Source organism: Polypterus senegalus, chromosome 6 (assembly GCF_016835505.1).
Source record: "Polypterus senegalus isolate Bchr_013 chromosome 6, ASM1683550v1, whole genome shotgun sequence".
Lineage (NCBI taxonomy): Eukaryota > Metazoa > Chordata > Cladistia > Polypteriformes > Polypteridae > Polypterus > Polypterus senegalus.
In genome coordinates, this window is record NC_053159.1 from 105888816 (window position 1) to 105912223 (window position 23408).

The window sequence follows — 23408 nt, forward strand, 5'->3', positions numbered from 1 at the left end:
GTAATGAAAGTATCTGCTGAATGTACTTCGTAGTAGATAGATAGATAGATAGATACTTTATTAATCCCAAGTGGAAATTCACATAATCCAGCAGCAGTATACTGATACAAAGAAACAATATTAAATTAAATAGTAATAAAAATTAAAATAAAATTAATGTTCGCATTTACTCCCCCGGGTGGAATTGAAGAGTCGCATAGTGTAGAGGAGGAACGATCTCCTCAGTCTGTCAGTGGAACAGGACAGTGACAAAAGTCTGTTACTGAAGCTACTCCTCTGTCTGGAGATGACACTGTTCAGTGGATGCAGTGGATTCTTCATGATTGACAGGAGTTTGCTTAGTGCCCGTCGCTCTGCCACAGATGTTAAACTGTCCAACTTTAATCCTGCAATAGAGCCTGCCTTCTTAACAAGTTTGTCCAGGCGTGAGGCGTCTTTCATCTTTATGCTGCCACCCCAGCACACCACCGCGTAGAAGAGGGCACTCGCCACAACCGTCTGGTAGAACATCTGCAGCATCTTACTGCAGATGTTGAAGGATGCCAACCTTCTCAGAAAGTATAGTCTGCTCTGAGCTTTCTTACATAGAGCATCAGTATTGGCAGTCCAGTCCAATTTGTCATCCAGCTGCACTCCCAGATATTTATAGGTATGTAACGAGATTTCTATAGACTCGTGTCATATGTGGAAACTGTCGGGACAATAAAAATACTTCATTGTAATGAACATTTTGTTGTAAAGATATTCGTTGTAACGGAATTTTACCTGCAGTATGTGCTCGTATCTCTCCTCAGCTCGGCCTCTCTCCTCTCTCTGCGCCGCTGCAAAGCCTCGCCCGCCTAGCATTCTGAAAAGAGTCCTCGGTGAAGGGGGCAGCCATTTTGCTGTAGCCCTTCACTGAGCGAGTCTTCGCTCCGTTGCCGGCAGTTCTCTCGCGGCCCAGCTGTCATACAGCGGACCGGTGGTTGGGGACCCCTGGTCTAATGCACTAATAAGAACTCACCTGCAGGACTGTGTTCAGTTTTGGTCTCCATATTACAAAAAAAGACACAGCAGCAACAGAGAATGTCCGGAGGAGAACTTTGTTGGACTGAAAGGCCTGTTGTCACCCAACTTTTTCAAATGTTGTAAAGAGATGAATGTAAATTGTTCAGCAGTAAGCTCTTGTAGAAAATGGACACACACTATTCAGAAGTAATTTGCTGATATATGAAAGAATGATTTTAAACTTCCTTAGCGTTTTGTTCACCCCTAGAGAAACAAGTCAAAAACGTTGAATTTCTTTCAAGAAAAAATGTTAGGTGTAACAAAGATGTAAATATCAACGTAAATACAGTAGGAAAGGTACGTCTAGTGTCTACTGCTGCACTGATGCAGAGTAGTACACATGCTTATTGCGATTATGTTTTGAAACAGTCACCAATGTGCAGCCCAATGTCGCAATCGCAACAGCAGAAGTGTGTTTCCTTGCACAGCTTTCTTATAATATTTTTTAGTTGCTTGCACATGAGGGGTTAGGATGACAGTGCACATTCAATGCCCCCCTTGTGTTATTGTAGGGGATCACAGTGCAAGACTTTGTGACTTCCACATTTCCCCAACACAAACAGCAGTTGATTCATTATAAATGAGGGCCTTTCTTGTCTTTCTACTTGATTGCAGTCATTTTACATTGTTGTCATACAGCTACGTGGCCCACAGTGTACCTTCAGATGACCAGATTCACCAGGCGTATCATGGCGATTCAGGCATACAGTGCTGTAAGCATCAGCTTCACTATCTGTGTCAATGGCTGATGACCATTTCACTTTGTAATACTATCACTTGACTCAACTAATGGTTCAGTTCCAGTTTATTCTCAGACTGGCTTTACAGCTTCTCCTTTACATGTCTTTGTATTTTGGTTGAAAGCTTTGCTCCATGAATATTGCTGAGTTACCTTAGAGTGGCAGAAAGCATAGAAATATTCATGACTTTTTGCAGCATAGTTTTATTTTATCCAATAGATGGCATCAGAATATTGTCCTAAGAGTTAATCGGACTTTACACTGTAAAGAGATTCATTAAATATCACCCAGAGTCTGGCTAAGGCTTAACCATAATTACACAGAATTCCAAGTCAGAGCTGCACTCAGGCTTAATGCCAAGGAGGTTAAAGAAGATGGATTTGTCAAAAATGATCTAAGATACATGGTGGCAGAATGATTAAGCACTGCTTCATCACAAATCCTGGTCATTACAGTTCTTCCCATGTTGCTATGGGTTTTCCTCTTGTGTTCCCAAAAATTAAATTGTTCACATAATTGGTCACTCCAGTCTTGTCGTATGTGAGTCTGGGTGAGACATCCTTGCTCTGTTCAGGGTTGGCTACTTCCTTGTACCTATTGTCGCCAAGATAGGTCCTCCACCACACCCTCTCCCTGCAACCTGGCAAACACATACCCTGAATTAAATTCAACAAAGTGGGTTTGAAAATGTCATCTCAGATACTTAAGGAGTGATCTAAATGGGGTGGAATTATTAATATCAAGATGATTGAAGATTATCAAGAAGTGATGTTTTTGTATATGAATGCCACTTGTTCAGAAACTACCTTAAAAGTAAAATTTATTGTATAGGAATAAAATTGTTCTAAGAAGATCTTTGGCCTGATTGTGGCAGGTAAATTGTTCAGATATTTTTTGTTAGGACGTGGAGGACAATCATTTGGATGACCCCTTGTTGAGATAATAAGTAAACAAACTGTTTGACAATGATTTTAGGAATATTGAAATTAAATATTTATAAGAGAGCAGAGAGAGAAGCAAAATGTACGGAAGTAAGCTTCAAAAAGGTGGAGGAGACTTATTTTGGAAATGATCTCAGTGAGATGGAAGTGGGATGACTTCTTGAAAGAGAGAAGATCATTTAAAGTTAGTCTCTTGGGAAAGTTGAACATTGTTAGAGAAAGATACTTGGAAGATGAAATCTTACTTTTGACTTGGGATAGACATAAGTTTACACGTCTGACAGTAATGAACTACTTCTTGATGGAGACGACAAGGTTTGTATGCAGAGCAAACTCGGTCCTCCACTTTGTGTTTCAACATTTTTGTGCTAGACTAAAAGAGGACATTCCAGCATGATATCTCAAGTACTAGTTGTTTATTATTATATGCCTTGAAATGATGGGAATTGTTATGTTAAAATGATTTTTTAGGAAACACAGCCAACCCTGCACCCACTGCTTAGACTCCATCAGGATGTTGCACAGCTCCTTTGAAGGATGGTAACTTATTGTTTCAGGTGCCACTTTAAGATGGTGTTTGCTGTGTTTTGTATGCTACTTGTCATTTATTCTCATCTCCTTTCTTTTGGGTGGTAATGCTGTTTTCTGGTATGTCAGCATCATGCGGCAAGTGACACTGTGATATTCCACACACCGATATTTGTGCGGCTTCATGTTATAATGCAGGTATACCACTAATGATGAAGTGAACCACATTGACGTCAGGACCTCTGCCTAATATGGAAGGATAGGAAGGACAAAGTCCAAATTATTCCTTTAACTTGTCCTGCTTCTTTTTGTACACTTGCTGCCTTTGGGCATAATTGGTCTAATCTCTCACACTTCAGTAATTTTTTTCCAGTTTTGTGGTGTCTAGTTTTGTTACTTATAGGGGCCATTTATTCCAGAAGAACTTAAACATCCAGAATTCGAAATACTGGTTGCGTGAAGCAGCCTTTGCAGGCTCATCACTAAAGCTTCATTTTATCATTTATGGCAATGGTAAACACAACGAAAATAGACTTTACTTTGCTACTGTGCCCTTCTCTCTCACTCACCTCAGTGACATTAACTGCACTCTGCTGCTGAATCACGACAGGATCACTCATTCCTCAGGCAAGCTGCATCACAACTAGGAGCGAGTATGTTGTAGGATGACCAAGTTCAGTGACAACCATAACAAGCATTCGGTTTAGTCCCTTTACTTAAAAGACAGGGTCATTAAACCTAAAAAAAAAGATTATATCATCATGTTAACAAAGATTGTAATTTGTAGCTGAGCTATGTGCCACACCTGGCACTAGTAGGACAAAGCCTGACAGCACAGTGAATTGGTTCAAAGAGTGGACTTCACAAAGGATTAGAATCTTGATATCTTGAAAGATGAAATGTCATACGACGGCTGAGATCCTAGGCTCAGCTCTGACAGGATTTTCCCAATGACTGGTGCAAATTTAAAGCCATGACCTAGGGACAAAAAGGACAAAAAAAAGTCTAAGCACCACTAGCTGCACACCTGTATACTGTACAAGTCTATTCCTGGGTTGCAATTTTCATTCTTATTCCTGTTAAGCATTTCTCTGTACCTGTAAAAGAGTGATCAGCCTCAACATAATGTTCATCCGCTCTTTGGGGAAGAAATGCCAAGTTAATGTAGCTAGTCTTTATATAGGATGAGGCCTTACTTGTGTGTGCACGGTGGCCTTTTACTGGTATCAGAGGTAATGTACTTAAGTACGTTGTGGAAACACTGGAAAGGGTACCTAGAAGCAATATAAATGAATCGGAGAGCTAGGAAGCGACACTCTTTATTAGAAATCATAGTACTCTCCTGGGTACCACTCATGTGAGCCTGGGGAAAAAAAAATACATTGTAGGTGTCTTGCTTCTGCAATTAATAAAAATGCAATCATGGTGCTGTAAGTTACCACCAACAGTGAAATGGGAGTGCACGATCATCCTGTCATGAGTCTGATCAACATCCCCAACCTCTTGTGTTTGAGTAAAAGGCAACACTCGCCTATCCATTACAATGAGGAGGAATAAACTTGTGTATTAATTAAGCAGAAGTTTAGAGTAATTTCATACATTAAGGTTTGTTGTTGACTCTGTCTGGTTAGTCACTCAGCTGGGGAGGGTTATATGAAAAGCAAGTCTTATGGTTATTCGTTTTTTTTTTTTTTTTTCTCCTCTTCACTTTCTAATCCAGTCGCCTAAACGTGTTCCCAGACTTCATCTACTGGTCCAGTTCCTCCTAGCAAGGAAGCCTTGCTGACAGTTACTAAGCCTTGTCCTGCTGACTCATTAGTCAGTGAAAAGGATTTGACTTTGCTTGCAATTAGATGCCCTTTTGGGAATAAAAGTCCTCTGCTACAGAAGAAATAGACAGTCAATCAATCTCATTTACCACAGCAAAGTTTCCATGTGTCAGTGAAAGCCTGGATGAGAGAGAGGGCTAAATTACCTGAGTCGAGACAAGGTGAAACACAAATGCTGTGCCGACACAAACACATTAACTTTGAGAACAGCTGTGGCTCCTCAAAACACCGTTTTACCCACTGGTGACTATTGTAACCATAGCAACTTAAAAAAAAAAATCATTGGGAGGAGTGGAATACCAGCCTCCAGCTTTGATCCCTAAGAGAGTGGCGGGGGGTGGGCAGAGTGAAGGGAGGGTCATTTTTTTATTTAATCGCTTTATATGGCAATCAGCATCTGACAACAGCCAGAAACAAACCAATGACCCGTCCTGTATGTAAGAAAGGGCAGAAGCTGGGATTTTGACTCTGTAGTTCAATCCACATAGGACTTCGTACTTATAGTGTAGCCTCTTGTTTCATAATTATTTTCTATTTTATGGAAATTTTAACATTTTCTCTGTGAGAAAACTGACAGCTTGAAAATACAACACTATCCACAAATTGTTTCCTAGCTGAAACATTACCACTTTTCAATTCCTCACCATGACATATTTTCAGGAAAATGCAAAGCATTAATTGAACCAGTGAAGGTGGACAGAAGATTTTTCTATACACCAAAAAACAATTCTTTCCAAAGATAATGAGGGAAAATGTTAGAATTTAAGATCCAATACATAAAGAAAACCAAACCAATTAGTTAGAAGAAACCGTGTTCAGATGATTCTTCAAGCTATCTTTGATGAGGTAGACTTGTACTCACTAACGGAAGTTTGAAGTAAATTTGTGATATTAAAAAGTACCTCAACTTGAAGTTCGCAAAGCAAGCGAGTGTGTGTGATCTGGCATTATCAAGTGTCAATGTCAACTTTATTTATATAGCACATTTAAAACAACATAGGAATGCTGTGGCCAAAGTGCTTTAGAATAATAGAATTAAAGAAAAACATACAATTAACATGAATAACATAAATAGAAATAAAATAAATGAACATATTTAAAATAAATAATAAATAGAAATAATGTTACCTAATCACAGTGAGGAAACCATCAGTATTACTGAAGGTCACGGAATGCAAGTGAATAGAGTTGTAGACGACTCCTTTATGTGATGAGGTAAAGAGATCCACAGGCGAGGAGCAGCAGCTGCAAAAGCCCTGTCCCCCTTAGTTTTACACTTGGTACAAGGGACAACAAGAGACAACTGACCAGAAGATCTAAGCACTAAGGATTTGGATAAACAGGCAGGAGCAAGCCCATGTAAAGATTTAAAAACTAGCAGCAAGATTTTAAAATCAGTTCGAAAACTGACAGGCTGCCAGTGTAAAGAAGCTAATATTGGAGAAACAGAGTCATACTTCCTTGCCCTAACCAGAAAGTGAGCGGCAGAATTCTGGACCAACTGTAACCTGCGTATCAGGAATTTACTAATCCCAGAATGCAGCGAGTTGCAGTAATCAAGGTGAGAAAAAATAAAAGCATGAGTATCTTGTGAATTTCCCCTTTGGATTAATAAAGTATCTATCTATCTATCTATCTATCTAGCTAGCTAGCTAGCTAGCTTTCTCAAGATCCCTAGAAGATAAAATGGCTTGATCTTACCTAATAGACAAAGCTGGAAAAAGCAACTCCTTACTACAGAATTAACTTGTTTCTCAAAAAAGAGAGGTTGCTGTAAAGATAACACCTAGATTGTGGACTTGAGGTTTGCAAAAGACAGAGAAAGAGCCGAGAAGTCCAAGACCAATTTGGGCTTTAGCTGATGAACCCCCTATAAGCACCTCCATTTTATTTTGATTCAGATCAAGAAAATTATTAGCCACCCAGGATCTTAGTTCAGAAAGACAGTTGTGCAGTTGATTTATTGCAGAGTTGCTGACAGGAATATAAGTGGTGTGTATTTACCTGAAAATCCAGCTCCAATGACAATGTTACTGTGGCTGGGGTGATGGTCCAATATGAAATCCTTGTCTGGAGTAACCTGTGAAAAAACACCACCTGAATGACACACCAGCATTAGTTACTCACCCTAAAATGTACACTTAAATGAAAAATAGAAATTCTCACTGATGAATAGCACTATAAAAACTGGGTCCTGAGAGATTCTCTTGAATATTGGCCACTCATTCAATCAACCCACCTTCTTGTGGACATGATATTATGCTGTGATAAAGTATGTAGCATTTTGTTCAAAATAAATTATCGATCTGATTTTCTGTGTATTGCAGGACATTGAATATTGATAATTCAAATGGTCACACAGAACTTTAGACATATTGCAATTAACCAGCCTATTTAGTTTAATCATTTTGCTGTAAGGAAAAAAAGAAGAGGCGGTGAGCTATCAAAAAAGGATTTTTGTATTTTTGCTTCATCACTTCCACTCCAATATCAGATTACGAGTACAGTAACCTGAGAATTCCAGATTTCTGGATTTGTGTTTGTGTCCTGTGCCTGTTCGTGTGGTCTGGTCTGGGTTGGTAAACGACTATGTCTGTGGGGCGCTTCCAACCCCTGCAATTCTTCACATACCTTGCATCAAGGTAGGACAAAATTTTACACTGTATACAGAAAACTGTTCACTTGAGAATTCCATTTATTTGTCACCTGCATCTGCATGTAGACTTTGTTTTGTTGTATTTATCACTGATCTTTTTTAGCTGGTTTTGTTAGTTTCTTTATTAAGTAATTATTGTCATCTAATTTGGGTGGGATTTTGGACTTGTGTTGTTAGTTAATTGTTTCATGACTGGACCTAAATCACTACTGAAGACTGAAATCAAATCACCAGGACAAGATACTGTAATATTTACCCTCGAGTCCTTAAGAAGGATAGCAAGTATAAAACCAAGTATAAAACCCTGACACATTTTTAGGAAGTTACTGTGCACTGGGGAAATTCCAAAGGACTGGAAAATGGCAGATATTATCCCGTTATATAAAAAGGGTGACAGGGCAGATCCATGCAACTATAGGCCACTAAGCTTAACGTGCATCACAGGAAAATTAATGGAAGGAATTATTAAGGATAAGATTGAGAAACATGTGGCAAGGACAGGAGTTATTCTGAACAGTCAGCATGGCTTCAGAAGAGGGAGGTCATGTTTTACTAACATGCTGGAATTCTACGAGGAGGCAACAAAAAGGATACGATCAAAGTGGAGCTTATGATATTATTTATCTGGACTTTCAGAAAGCATTTGATAAGGTGCCACATGAGAGGTTGGACATCAAACTGAAAGAAGTTGGAGTTCAGGGTGATGTTTTTAGATGGGTGCAGAATTGGCTCAGACACAGGAAGCAGAGGGTGATGGTGCGAGGAACCTCATCAGAACTGGCCGATGTTATGAGTGGTGTTCCACAGGGGTCAGTGCTAGGGCCGCTGCTATTTTTAATATATATAAATGATTTAGATAGGAATATAAGTAACAAGCTGGTTAAGTTTGCAGATGATACCAAGATAGGTGGATTGGCAGATAATTTGGAATCAATTAAATCATTACAGAAGGACTTGGACAACAGATTTGTGCCAGATGAAATTTAAAGTCAGTAAATGTAAAGTATTATACATAGGAAGTAAAAATATTAGGTTTGAATACACAATGGGCAGTCGGAAAATCGAGAGTACACCCTATGAGAAGGATTTAGGAGTCATTGTGGACTCTAAGCTATCGACTTCCCGACAGTGTTCAGAAGCCATTAAAAAGGCTAACAGAATGTTAGGATATATAGCATAATGTGTGGAGTACAAGTCACAGGAGGTTAGGCTCAACCTTTATAATGCACTGGGGAGGCCTCATCTTGAGTACTGTGTGCAGTTTTGGTCGCCAGGCTACAAAAAGAACATAGCAGCGCTAGAAAAGGTCCAGAGAAGAGCAACTAGACTCATTCCAGGGCTGCAGGGGATGAATTATTAAGAAAGATTTAAAGAGCTGAGCCTTTTTAGTCTAAGCAAATGAAGATTAAGAGGAGACATGATTGAAGTAGGGCGGCAGGGTGGTGCAGTGGGTAGCGCTGCTGCCTCGCAGTTAGGAGACCCGGGTTTGCATGTTCTCCCCATGTCTGCGTGGGTTTCCTCCCATAGTTCAAAGACATGCAGGTTAGGTGCATTGGCAATTCTAAATTGTCCCTAGTGTGTGGGCGTGCCCTGAGGTGGGCTGGCACCCTGCCTTGGGTTTATTTCCTGCCTTGCACCCTGTGTTGGCTGGGATTGACTCCAGCAGACCCCTGTGACCGTGTTGTTATGATATAGCGGGTTGAATAATAGATGGATGATTAAAGTATTTAAAATTATGAAAGGAATTAGTACAGAGAATGAAGACTGTTATTTTAAAATGAGTTCTTAAAGAACACAAGGACACAGTTGGAAAAACACAAATATTTACAAGTTTTTCTTTATACAGAGATCCACAGACGCATGGAATAAGTTAACAAGTAGTGTGGTAGACAGTAAGACATTAAGGACTTTCAAAACTAGACGGGATGTTTTTTTTTAGAAGAATTAAGTGGATAGGAGTGTCAAGTTTTGTTGGGCTGAATTGAATGGCCTGTTCTCATCTAAATTATTCTAATGATCTAAATTTACATACCCAAAAATAAATGGCTATTATTCTACTTCTGTAATAAAGCTGCAAATGAGTTAACAGCAGTGAGTACAGTACTTCAAAATTTTAAAAGAAAGTATTCATATTATTGAAAATCTATTTTTACACCAATATCAAATAAATAAAATACACACAAAATGGGAGCTTCAGGGATTTCTCTCCAAAATATTAGATTTTACAGTACATAACCAACATATTTTATGATGCACAACCCTGGAATCAATATTCTTTTGTGCTTCAATCTGTCAGCTATCATTGTGCAAAGTTTACATGTTATATCCCAAAGCGTTGCAAAGTTTCACTGTTTGGCACAAGGAAAAGGTGGTGAAGGCAGAACAGAATATTACCTGCACCAAGCTGCCTTATTATGTTCAGGACATATATGACACTTGCCACCTTAGAAGGGCAAATAGTATAATTAAAGACCTCAGCCATTCTGTGTGGTCACTTTTCTTTCTCTTTCCTGCTGGCAAATGGTACAGGGCCATTGTCACTTGCCCAAGTAGGGTTAGGGACAAGTTAAGTAAGGTTAGTGCATCACCAATCATAACAAATATTAGAACATAAAAAACACTGTGATATTTTGTCATACATGTGCATCAAAGGGGCACGTTCAGGTCTCGTCTAAGGTATGTAATATCCTACCAGGATGCTGCTAACAGGGTTGTCTTTTTTTTTTTTTTTTCCACAGCAGCAAGAAGATGCCCATTGAGGACAACTAACACTGTCCCTTCCAGCCTGAGACCTATAAGGATCTGACGCCCCTGTATGTCAGTGTCTCATCTGGATTGCATTTATGATGGCTCTCCGATGCTGAGACTTGCTCATAAAAGCCACTAATTATAAATAGCCCTTTTTGGCTTTATCTAAAGTGCTTGAGGGTGCAAAATCTATTTAGTTTATTTTTGCCACTGCAATTAGAAGAGGTAACCTTACTGGCAACCCAATACTTCATACGGTCATCCTGTGTTCCTTCCACATGTCCTGGATATATATTGTGTATATATATATGTCTCTTCTGTCACCCACAAAAGTGAGAAAATGCTCACTGAGGGCAATTGACTCAGCCCGTAAAGGCCGGAGGACTATAAAAGAATGAATGCCTCAGAGAATGGTGTCTCATATTGGGCTCTACTTTCAACAGCATGGAGCTCCCGCAGATGGCCCAGTTGATTGCTGTTAAAGACGTCAAGAAGACTCCTTCTTAGTTTATTTCAGTTGGCTTCTGTATATGACAAGAGCATCCTTTTTGTTTGAATTATTTACGTTTGGGTTAAAAGATGGTGACCTGGCTGGTACCCCAACATTTCTTTGACGTTACGAGTGTCCTTCCAGTTGTCCACAACATATATAATGCCTAATACCTACTGACAGCAACACATATTCTACACTTTTGAACCCCAGCTGCAAGCAACTCAGGAATTTACAGGAGTAGAAATTACCACCTGAATAACTGTTAATAGGGTTCACCGACAAAAGCGCGATAGACATATGCTCCCCGACAAAACCGTGAAGGACAAATGCGCGCAGACAAAATCGCGAGACAGGCCAAGACAGTGGGACGCCTTTGCTGCAATTCTTCCTACATATGCAGGGCGTGATCTTAAGGTCTATCTGCGTGCCGTGCTGAAGGCATGCCGCGTCTCATAATATTGACTTCTAAAATAAACATTATTATATATACTTTAAACTAGTAATTCATATTTAATGAAACTTGATTTTGTTGGGGCAGTTTTGTCGGCGCGCATATGTCTATTGCGCAAATGTCGGGTCACAGTTAATAGTTCATACATGCAACCTGACACCTCTGCTACGCTGCTACACGTAACAGATTAGTATGTACAAGGGAAAGATGCATGATTTAACATCTCTGGAACTGTACCAAGTATTTTGCAGAAGGTGTGCTGAAACCTTTAGTGGGATGTGTATGAAAGGAGTAAAGAATAAATGGAGGGTTGATAAGAAAGACATTCTGAAAATGAAGACATGTAACTACATCTATTTGCGGAGGTTAGTTTTGACACCTGTAACGCTAGAAGTTTCACTCGATGTTTCATTCTTTTAGTATTAATGCCCTTAATGGCCAGGCAAACAGCAATGTTAAACACAGAAGCATTTTCAGTCTTTCTCAGTTCAGAAATTCGGTTTTAGTTTTATTGAGCTCCACAAGGCTCTTGAAACTCACCGTGTACATGCAGTGCTCCATCACTGCTGGGACAGGCACTAGACCAGGAAAATATTTGGAGACAAAGTCAGAAACCATCTTGATGTCCTCATCTGAGGGATTCTTGTCTCTTTCATCTGGCTGACTTGGTGTTCCACTATGAAGGCAAATCTGACAATTTGTTTGTTAACAAAGCAATTGAAATGAGTGATGACATGAGAGAAAATAAATTTAAAAACTTATGTAGTGTATCAAAATAAATAAGATTTCATATTAAGGCAGCCTGAAAATTAAACTAGGATCACCTTATAAAGTAATGTGGGTTACTGAGGTTATAAGACCCAGCAACAGATTAATAAACAGACATGATATCCATGGTTTCACGTTTTATTAACAACAAATGGTGTGTTTCTTCGCGCCGGTCCCAAGCCCGGATAAATGGAACATCAGTCCTTTCCAGGGCACATTTACAAACACCTAAATTCAGTCATACTAGGCCATCACCAATTAACTGAACATGCACACCTAACATTACCAGGGAGAATGTGCAGACTATACATAGACGCTACTTGGGTTGAAAATTAACCTCAATTCTGTGAAAGCTGTGCTGCTGTAGAGTTAAACACTTTCTCCCCAGCCAAGTGAATTAGCATAATATGTGATGAAGAATGGGGAACTGATTTATCGTAACTGTCAAAAATCTGGGTACGTTTACTGATCACTCTGAGAAACTGAATCAACATAACATTCTAAAGCAGTGTGAGTTATTGAGGTAATCTGAAATACTGAAGAAGCCTGGAAAAGACATGCTTTCTGAGAAACCGAATTCTTAAAGAATTCTGAAGAAGCTTGAGATGCAAAAGCAGATGATGGCAATAAATTAGCATAACACTGTGATATAGTATGGCAAACATAATTATTATGTGATCCCGAAGAAGCTTAGGACAAAGGAAAAAGCATGACATGCTAAAAAGTGTGAAGTGATGTAAGTAAATCAGCATATAAAACCACGGAGCTACTGAAGTGCTTGGCATATGTTTCACACAGCTCCTTATGCAGGGAGCAGGTTATACTTTACAAACACAACTAATTGCAAGTGACATATGATTCAAATGTCAATTTAAAGACCTGAAAATAACATGTAAATTAATGGACAGTGGGTATTATGTGTGAATATATTTCCAGGGAGCACGTAAATATCGCTAGATTTAGCTTCCACTTCATTAAGGCTTGGCTCCAAGGTGAGGTTCATTAAGTCAGCCAAAGAATGTGAATTAAAGCCTGACTTAACAGAAGCCCTTGCAGACGAGCAGTACTGTCTGATCAGCACACATGGAGGCTACTGTGGAGATGCCAGAGTATGACAGAATGATCTTATGATAAAACATCTTAATGTACACTGCAGGGGGCTGGCGCCCTGCCAAGGGTTTGTTTCCTGCCTTGCTCCCTGTGTTGGCTGGGATTGGCTCCAGCAGACCCCCGTGACCCTATAGTTAGGATATAGTGGGTTGGATAATGGATGGAGCGTGGTGCAGTGGTAGTGCTGCTACCTCGCAGTTAGGAGACCCGGGTTCGCTTCCCGGGTCCTCCCTGCGTGGAGTTTGCATGTTCTCCCCGTGTCTGCGTGGGTTTCCTCCGGGCGCTCCGGTTTCCTCCCACAATCCAAAGACATGCAGGTTAGGTGGATTGGCGATTCTAAATTGGCCCTAATGTGTGCTTGGTGTGTGGGTGTGTTTGTGTGTGTGTCCTGCGGTGGGTTGACACCCTGCCCAGGATTGGTTCCTGCCTTGTGCCCTGTGTTGGCTGGGATTGGCTCCAGCAGACCCCCGTGACCCTGTATTCGGATTCACCAGGTTAGAAAATGGATGGATGGATGGATAATGGATGGATCTTAATGTACAACTGATTGAATAAAAATGCATTTGCCATCAATCTCTGCTACTGTAAAATTGTGGCATCATCAAAAATGTGCCAGTGTTTCACTCTCTCTACCACACTTTTAACCTGCAATTGCTGAGCGCTTTGAGTAGTGAGAAAAACGCTAAATAAATGCAAAGAGTTTTCCATCCATTATTCAGCCCGCTATATCCTAACTACAGGGTCACGGGGGGTCTGCTGGAGCCAATCCCAGCCAGCACAGGGCGCAAGGCAGGAAACAAACCCCAGGTAGGGCGCCAGCCCACTGCATGGCACACATACACACAAAGCACACACTAGGGACAATTTAGAATCGCCAATGCACCTAACCTGCATGTCTTTGGACCGTGGGTGGAAACCCACGCAGACATGGGGAGAACATACAAACTCCACGCAGGGAGGACCTAATTGCGAGGTAGCAGCGCTACCCACTGTGCCACCGCAAAGAGTTATTATTATTATTGCAAGAAGAACCTCCAAAAAAAGCAGCACACCCTCTTAGGGTTTCATGCAGGCTTGTTCATCCAGACAATATTTTCTCTTTCTTATCATCACACAGGAAAGTTTGGACAAGCCTTCTTCCCTAAAGCACCCTGTCATGCTATACTGTATTTTTTAAGCTTAACAAAAAAAAAAGTTCTATAAACTTAAAAAAAAGGAAACAAACATTGTCACTTTGTGTTATCTATGGCTAGGCACTGCACTGTTTTTTCACACTGTCGTAGACCTACAGGAACACCCCCGCCTCCCAAATACCCCCCACCCATCAATACCTAATGACAATTTTAGAAATTGGGTGCAGCATGTGAAGAAACCTATAGAGTACCCACTTTTAAAATTACTGGCCATGTTTCAGTTTAAACCTCCTTAGCACATTCAGAAGTTTACTACATTGAAGCAGTTAACCAGAGTGCAGCCTTTGTGCTTTTTTCCCCTGAAAAATGTAAAGTCTGTGCCTCTTAGTAGGCACTAAAATGTACAGTGTAACAAATATATATGATTTTATTTAGCTAAAGCATATAAGGGTAATGAGAGAAGGGTAACAGGAAAATACAAAACATAACATTAATCAGAAGCCTGCTGCTCCACTGTGTCTGACTACACTTCTAACACCCCCAAAATCACTGGTTGCATTTCCTATACAGTATTCTGTTTGAATTCTACACTTAATTCCTCTGTGTTAAGGAACTGGAGTTGGCTTCTGGATCAAGTAAATGGTGCGTGGGTAAATGGTGGGTCTAAGAGCATGCCAGCCTTGGGCTATGCCCTGCATTCCTGCCTGCTCACTGTAGTGAGTTTCAGGGTCCTACCAGTCTCAATCATGATGCCATTTATGCTGCATGTCAGTTTGTCTGGTCCAGCACCAGTCTTCGAAAACCTCTCTTTACTGTAATTCTAATACCCTTGAATTATTTTTTTTTCCCAAGATACCATTTGCATAGAAGAGGTATACTTGTCTTTGTCAGGTCCAGCATTGACAAGTAGAAGTGCTGCATGCCTGTAAGTCTCTGTCTCTCTCTGGCTCCTTTTAGGACATTACTCTGACCCTAAGCCACCCAGGTGCTATCTTTGCACTTAGCAGCAAACAACTCATGTTTTCTCTTGAAACTACTTACCTTCATCAGCCCAGGGTACTCATTAGAAGGCAGACCATACACATCATCCTGGCTGCCCAGAGCTCTGAGATCTATGAAACATGGGAAATTCTTCTGTATTCCATATGTGCCAGGGATTTTTTCCTTCCAGTAGCATACATTAATTCTTAGAGTCTAGTAGAATAAAAAAATATATATATATTAAAAATATACACAACCCATGCTTTTTTTCCTGCATATTCAGCTAAGGTTTGCCAGCACAGATCTAGTTGGGATATGTCTACTGGCTTATCTTTAGGGGTGGGTTCAACAGTTTGGATTTCATCCAGTTTTGTTTTGTGAACGGACTGAAAATTGTTGGTTACTGGACAGGGTTACAAAATACAAAAATCACAAAGAGTGTGGAGCTCAGAACAAAACTCAAGGCGCAGTCTATTTGAACTTCTCTGATCCGGCAAACACTTCAGAGCCTTTCCTGCACAGACCTCGAGGCTCAGAAACAGTTTCACCCCAGAGCTATAAACGCACTAGGTCAGTCCATCAAGTGCTTCTTGTAGAACTGTTTGTACTTATAATTACCTCACTGTAAACTTGTACTACAACTGTAATATTGCATAACCTGAGCCACTTTTTCAACCATTTGCACTATCAGCACTGTTTGTATATGTTTACTGTACTTATGCTTTCAGATTTTATATTTTTCATTATTTTTTTTTACCATATTATTACTATTATTTTATCATTTTATAGAAAAATACGTTTATGGAGGATTTGCATATTGAATCTCATTGTACCATACAGTAACAATAAAGGAATTCAGCTAAATTTAATAGTTGATTTAGATTTTCAAGACCTATGCTCTTGGAGCTATGTGCTGTTCGAATACTGGGATTTATACTTGATATCATTTTTATGATGAAATCCATTAAAGTATGCTTTTTACATTTTACAGGTAAATCATTAACTTCCTTTAAATAATGTATACTGTTGATAATTAAAGAAGTGCGGGCGCAGTGGTAGCTATGAGCTGACGCCCTGTCCAGGGATTGTTCCTGCCTCACGCTTTATGCTTGCTAGGACTAGCGTGACCCTGAATGGATGGAATAATTAAACATGTATAATGAAGAGTTTTCAATGATCCATAAAAATTTTAAAGAATTGACAGCTGGTTTAACATTAATTACAGAACTCATTGTGTGGCTATTGGTTATGTGGAGAAAGAAAACAAAAGGGCAGGAATTGGAGGTTGGTATGTTTGACAGAGACCGTACTGCTGCATTTAATTAATCCATTCAAGGGTGCACGAGTCCCAGCAAGCATCTTGCAGGAGGCAGGAACAATCCCACTGTGCCCCCACATGTTTAATACATGCTTTACTACATTACGTCATGAAAATGATATCAGGTATACATGTTAGTGTTCTAAAATGTTCAGAGAGCTATAATATCAAAAATGTAATGTATTCTGTATGGCGATCAATGCCTGCGTGCTCCTGTCTACAAAAAGCAAGCCCCTTTAAGAAGAAATGACTGGGTCGGAAAACACATAGAACATGAAGCATTTAACGTGCTACTTTAGTAGGGATTTAAGAAACTCTAGTAAATTAAACATCAATTTTAAGATGAAGTTTATGACGTTCTACTTTAATGACAGAAGAAACAATGAGATTCAAGTGGAAATTTTGAGATTCAAGTCTATATTTGAAACTTTTTTTGTGTCCCTAATTTTCTTTTCTTTGTTCTGTACCCTAATACACTTCTGTATGACACTCTAATGGTGCGCTACGACTTGCCTTTTCACCTCGACTTTAACATCTGACCAGTTCTTTTTTATTTTGGGCATTGCGCGACTTTCTGAACTTGAACTTTTGAGTGCCACTCCATCAATTTGCTTTTGTTGTTCATACCACTGCCTCAGACACCAAAAAATATGTTTTTCCTTGCCTCCACTTCTCTGAGTAGGACCTCCACTTTGCAAAACGAAAACTTAAGGGGCTATTTATATTGATTTGCATATTCAAAGGGGAATAATTCTGGGAGGAGCTGGGATGGGGCAGCAGTCACGTGTGTGTTTGTTACATTTCATGCTGACTGGGATTTATGGAACGGAAATGCATGGAAGTTGGCTTACCCACAGTTTTGTGCATCTGAATTTTTCTGTGCATATGCACATTTCCACTTTTCTCCGTAAGCCATGTTTTACTGTCAATTCTATGCACGCAGTTGTATGTGAGACCCCCTAGTCATTTTTCAAAATAAAACACACTGCAGGCTCTGATAGGCAATGAAATGGAAATAAAAATGAAAACAAAAACATTTTTATTCTTTCCGTGCCGCTTGGTACTGGTCCACGGCCCGGGGGTTGGGGACTGCTGTTCTTGGGTATTGAGTACTGCTTGATGTGGGTAAAAAATTCATTTGTGATTTTAGCACACGGCTATAACATAGCAAAATCTGAAAAGGCAAAGTGTTCTGAATACTTTCTGAAATCACTGTACATGCTATACTATACGGGTGATTTAATAGTGTTTTAATTAATAGGAATAAAATAGAGAAGCAATCCTTTTTACAGTTTTTAGTTAAAATAATTAAAAAGAATATGGAGATATCAGTTAAACTGAGATGAACATGTCATTACTAAATTAGAAAAACTGCGTTTACTAATTTCATATTTTAAATGTTATGTACAATAAAACTGGACTTGAATGTTTTCACTATCTTTACTATCTTAAGCAATGTTATAACGGAATGTTATAATGCATTCATTTGCCACCTTCTCTTGTGTTCACATTCAGACCTCTGTAGCCATCAGCTGAGGCAGACTAAAGAGGCATTGGATAATTGTCTATGGGGGGGACAAACAACAAATACAAAGGTTTACCAGTGACAGCCCCCTTCTGCGGCTGTTTGACGTGTACTTACCAGCTACCACTGTTCTCTCCACCCAGTGATGTCCCCAAATTAAGTACATCCTCAGTTCTTACAAATATTTACATAATTATGAAGCCACAAACACCTATTTTCTTTATTCAGTAGGCAGTCTGAACTAGTGCTCTGTCAGCGCCGCTATAAATATTTGCTAAAGCTATATTTGCAGCAAATTATTATTCAAAATAATTAGTGAGTACAGCTCTACTGCTAGGCTCCTGACATCTCAAGTCAATGTAAAAAAAAACTCATTTGTATTATACACTAACTCAATAACAACAATTATCTTATTCAGTAAGGAAAACGTGATTATAGAAAGCAAACCTGAAACGAAGCTTCCTGAAAACAGAGCAGCAATCGCAACCATAGACATACAGTAGAATTACTAGACGGCGCATGACCAGCAGCATCATACGTCAAAGTCGTCGCCATATTGTGAGTGGCACTGCTGTGGGGTGAAGTAATGGATAAAGATGCCTCATCCATGTGCTACTTGGAATTGTACAAACCGCTGTACGCTTTAAACCAGATCCTGGGGATTACATTTCATAGGTAAGGCTGACCAATTATTTTGGTTATATTTGGCCATTAGAAAATCCCGTTTTATAATCTTAACTTTAGTTACGCCAGGCTAAGCAGGCAAAACTATCCATTTATGTGCTCAAGTGAGCTTCCAAACAACGTTTTGGCTAAACGTATTTAGTCACTAACTATGTAGATTGTTGTTAGCGGTTAACATTTCTTAAATTCTGAAGGTTTCCCAAAGAAATCCACCTCAGGAAGCAGTGGGAGGTAGCCCTTAAACGGGATTTTGAGAAAGCTGTCCTGTGATGTGTGCCATGCTAGTTTGGTAACAGATGCTGTACCGGCATCATGTGATAAAAGCTACCACTTGCTCACATTAAAAAACAAAGGAGGTTTGATGATTCCTTTTGAGGGTACAGTCAAGGTGGTCAAAGTAGCTGAGCGTGTTATCTGACAGTGGACATTAGGGCAAGCTGTCAGTGTATCTTTGATCAATCAGTTTGTTCGGGCTGAGATTGGTTCTGGCACCATATTGCCAGACTGAATACTCTCAAATTACAGGATCTGAGTGACCGAGAGGGAGTGTCAGTCTGTAGGAGATCAGTGAGGAAGGGAGGAGTAAGACTGTGGAAAGCTTTAAATGTTGAGAGTGGTATTTTGTATTGTATTCAGTAGTGAACAGGGAGCCAGTGAAGTTGAGAGAGAATAGGTGTAATATGTTCAGTGGATTTAAAACAGCGGGTTATTATCCTGGCAGCAGAATTTTGAATAAGTTGCAAGCGATGGATAAGTTTTTGTGGGATTCCAGATAGAATAGCATTAAAATAATCTATACGTTAGGTGACTAAGGCATTAACCGTCCTGTTCTTACGCAACACAGTACTGAAGTACCGAAGTCTAGAAATGTTTCGGAGATGGAAGAAGGTAGTCACTGATCTTCTACAGACTTGCACTCCTCTCGCTCACTCAGATCCCCATCTTTTTTTTTTTTATAATAATAATTCTTTATTTATTGTCACATATATAGTTATACAGGACAACACGCAGTGAAATGCATCTTCTGCAGCTCTACTTTCTGTACCACACATCAGACTCAGTGCTGTGGGAGCCCGAGCAACTCTCATAGTGCTCCTCAACTCGGGTATTCTTTTCTCTCTCATATACTGTACATCAGCTCAATTCAGTAACATATTTTAAAACTGCCCTCAAAACTTATCTTTTCAAACTGGCATACTAATTGTGAATTTTGCACGTTACTGCCAGTTATCTTTGTTTGTTTGATAATTATTGCTTTTTGATTTATCATTCTCTTGTTTTAATTTTACTAATGATGTTTAATCTTATTATAAGGTGACCTGTAGTGCTAATTTTCTAATGGCCAAATATAACCAAAACAATTGTTCAGCCTTACCTATGAAACGTAATCCCCCGGGATCTGGTTGAAAGCGTACAGCGGTTTGTACAATCCCAAGCAGCACATGCGTGAAGCATCTTTATCCATTACTTCACTTCACAGCAGTGCCACTCGCAATATGGCGGCGACTTTGACGTACGATGCTGCTGGTCATGCGGCGTGTGGTAATTCTATGTCTATGAGTACAGCGGCTCTGCACTTCACGGCCAACTTAAGGAGGTGTGGCCACATTCGTCGATTTCCCGCCCTGCCGTTATTTAGAACCCTCATTATAACAAACAATGTAAATGGATTCACTGAAGTATTTCTTGTTGTGCAAAGTAGTTGGTATAGTTAGCTTTTTTCAAAATGATATTCCAGTAATTTGTGAGAATTTGGACGTCGGTCAAGGGCAAGGCTGCTTGAACCTCGACTAATGTGATAGTCGCTACAGGTATCAAGTTGGGTTCGAGAGGATGCCGAGAATATCACAAAACGGCAGTCGGACTTCTTACCTGGGGTGTTCATCGTTATTATCCTAGACGACAACGTGCAACGTCGAGAAGGTTAGTGTGGGAAGTTTTAAAACAAGTAACTGTTTTACCATCACTGGAAACCAGTAGTTCAGGTTAAATTGGCGGCTGTATATACTGTTTGTATGAAAATGTGCTATATAAATAAATGTTGTTGTTGTTGTATAATATTTTAGGACAGGGTCGTAGTACTAGGATGTGGTACCGTATTAGCCATTATGGATGTAGTGACAAGTTAAGCAAAATGACAACTTTTATTGGCTAACTAGAAAGATTACAATATTTCGAGGCAACTCGGGCCCCATCTTCAGGCAAGATCTTGCATATTGCATATGTAATATGCTTGCATATTGCAGTCTTTCCAGTTAGCCGATAAAATGTGACATTTTGCTTAACTTCTCAGTACAGGGTCGATAGCACTAGGCATGCGCGCTCACAAGAGGCCGCGTTCTTTGCGGGAACGCGCGTAATTTATGCAGCAGGACTTGGAGGCAAAAGGCCACTATTAACCTCGAGAATAAAAGCAGAAAAAGCTTGCTCCTATACACCCTCAAACGTGAGTTACCTTTCAAGGTCTGTCGAGTCTAGTCTGCAGTCTCTGGTCAGGATTTATGGGGGATCATGCAGTCAGGGTCGTTGCCGCCGTGAAACCCTTAAATCTGGTGGTCTCAGCAGAATAAATCAATCACTTTTATTTCGTTACGGCTGGAAAGGCAGTTCCGCGCGGCGGAGTTCCTTCTGTTTTTTTTTTCGCTCCTGAGATTTTTCAGTTAAGCGTCTTAAGACTTAAAAATACAGCAGTCTCTTCCAAGAGATGAAAAGATTAATCAACTCGGCCATGCTAGAAAGTTTCGGAACTCTGCCTTCTCTCCATCGTTTAATAACTGCGCATGTGAATTAGACAGGTTTTAGTGACACTCAAGTAGCCGACAAGTCAGAAAGAAATGATTATTAAATTAATTACAATAACGTGAGACTGAACGCGTGCCATGGAGCATTTCAGTTATTCAACTGCTTGGTGTTATTATCTAATCTCAACTAATGTCCAAATGAATTAATGACGGTATAGAAACTACTTGATCATTTCTCAAACCTTTTTCATTCTGAAATATTAGTCTACAGGTACTTCATTTTAAATGCATTGAGGATTCATGAAAAGGAGAAGGAGACTCCACACCACCTTAATTTGTGACACTATCAATAAAACTTACATCCACTTTCTTGTTTTGTAGATAGCTTTCAGTGACAAATGTACAATAACATTTTTAATACATGAAAAGTCTTATTTTTAAGCACAAAAAATACTTTACAGATAGGCTGACACAATGCTTGAAGTGGAACCAAATTATTGGCAGTAATCAATTTGTGGTGATATAGTGACTTTCGATCAAATTTGGCAGGGGAGGCTGTTCCCTGTGAAGAGGTGCTGGTACTCATTGATACACTAAGAAAAGCTGCTGGCGCAGTGAAACTTGCATTATGTGACAATGACAGCCGATCTAAAAGCAGCCCTTTAGGAAAATTAACAAAGAGGTGCTAGTACTCAATGTTGAAACTGGAAGAGGTGCCGGTACTGCATAACAGTGAGTACCAGCCCACTTCAAGCACTGATTTGATATGAGTATTTCTGGAGAAGACTTGCGTCTAACATTGTGAGAAATTCAAGGCACGGTGCATTTTGTATACATACTTCACAGCACCTGGTTCAGTTCCTGGTAGGGTACCTATTTATAATGTGTGTGTTTTTTTGTGTTAGCATGACTTTGAGAATATGGTATTCCTACCATCTAAAGACATACTGTTAAGTTAACATAATATTCCCAACCCACGTAATTCAATTCAGAATTGAGGGTCGAGAGACTGTACTGCAGGGACCTAGAGAGGCCAGCAGACCTCTGCAAGCACCCATCACAAACAAAACAAGCATTTGTAATTTTATATCATGTCTTTCAATTGAACACAATCCCATGACACTTTAAAAGTTCATCTGCTTCAACATAACTATTTTCATACTGGTTTACAGTTGGAGCACTGATAGGTTAAGTGATTTGCAATAGATTGCAAGGTAGTTCAGACCAGAAACTGATCTTTCAAACCTTAGATAGATAGATACTTTATTAATCCCAAGGGGAAATTCACCTTTGCTTTAGTGTCTAGTTCCTAGTAATTTTATAAACTTTTCTTTCTTCATCTTTTATAGCACTTGGAGCTACATCATTTGTATGAAAATGTGCTACATAAATACATGTTGTTGCAATAACACTCATGCTCACATGGGTCAAATTAGAAGCTCCAGTTAGCACAGGGGTGGGCAAAGTCATTCCTGGAGGGCCGCAGTGACTGCAGGTTTTTGTTCTAACCCGATTGCTTAATAAGAAGCACTTATTGCTCTAGAAACACTTCTGCTTCACTTTAGTTATCTCCCTCGTTAAGATTTTGAACCCTTATTGCTTATTTAAGTCTTAAACAGCTGCATTGTCGGTTTTTAATTGCTCCGTATTAGCAATAAGATGCAAATGACAAAAGAAACCAGCAGTTATCCATTTTGCTTATTACCCTTTACACC

At 39.7% G+C, this 23408-nt stretch overlaps 1 protein-coding gene across 1 annotated transcript in view; it reads right to left on the reverse strand.

The window, feature by feature from the left end:
- Positions 1-1466: 1466 nt before the first annotated feature.
- pipox (pipecolic acid oxidase) overlaps positions 1467-23408 on the reverse strand; it is a 49452-nt gene continuing 27510 nt past the window's right edge. The window contains exons 5-8 of the mRNA XM_039756703.1: positions 15486-15638; positions 11974-12123; positions 7090-7165; positions 1467-4234 (exon numbers count right to left, since the gene is read on the reverse strand). Of these exons, the coding sequence (XP_039612637.1) occupies positions 4128-4234; positions 7090-7165; positions 11974-12123; positions 15486-15638 (486 nt within the window). The 3' untranslated portion in view covers positions 1467-4127. The remainder of the gene's footprint in view (positions 4235-7089; positions 7166-11973; positions 12124-15485; positions 15639-23408) is intronic.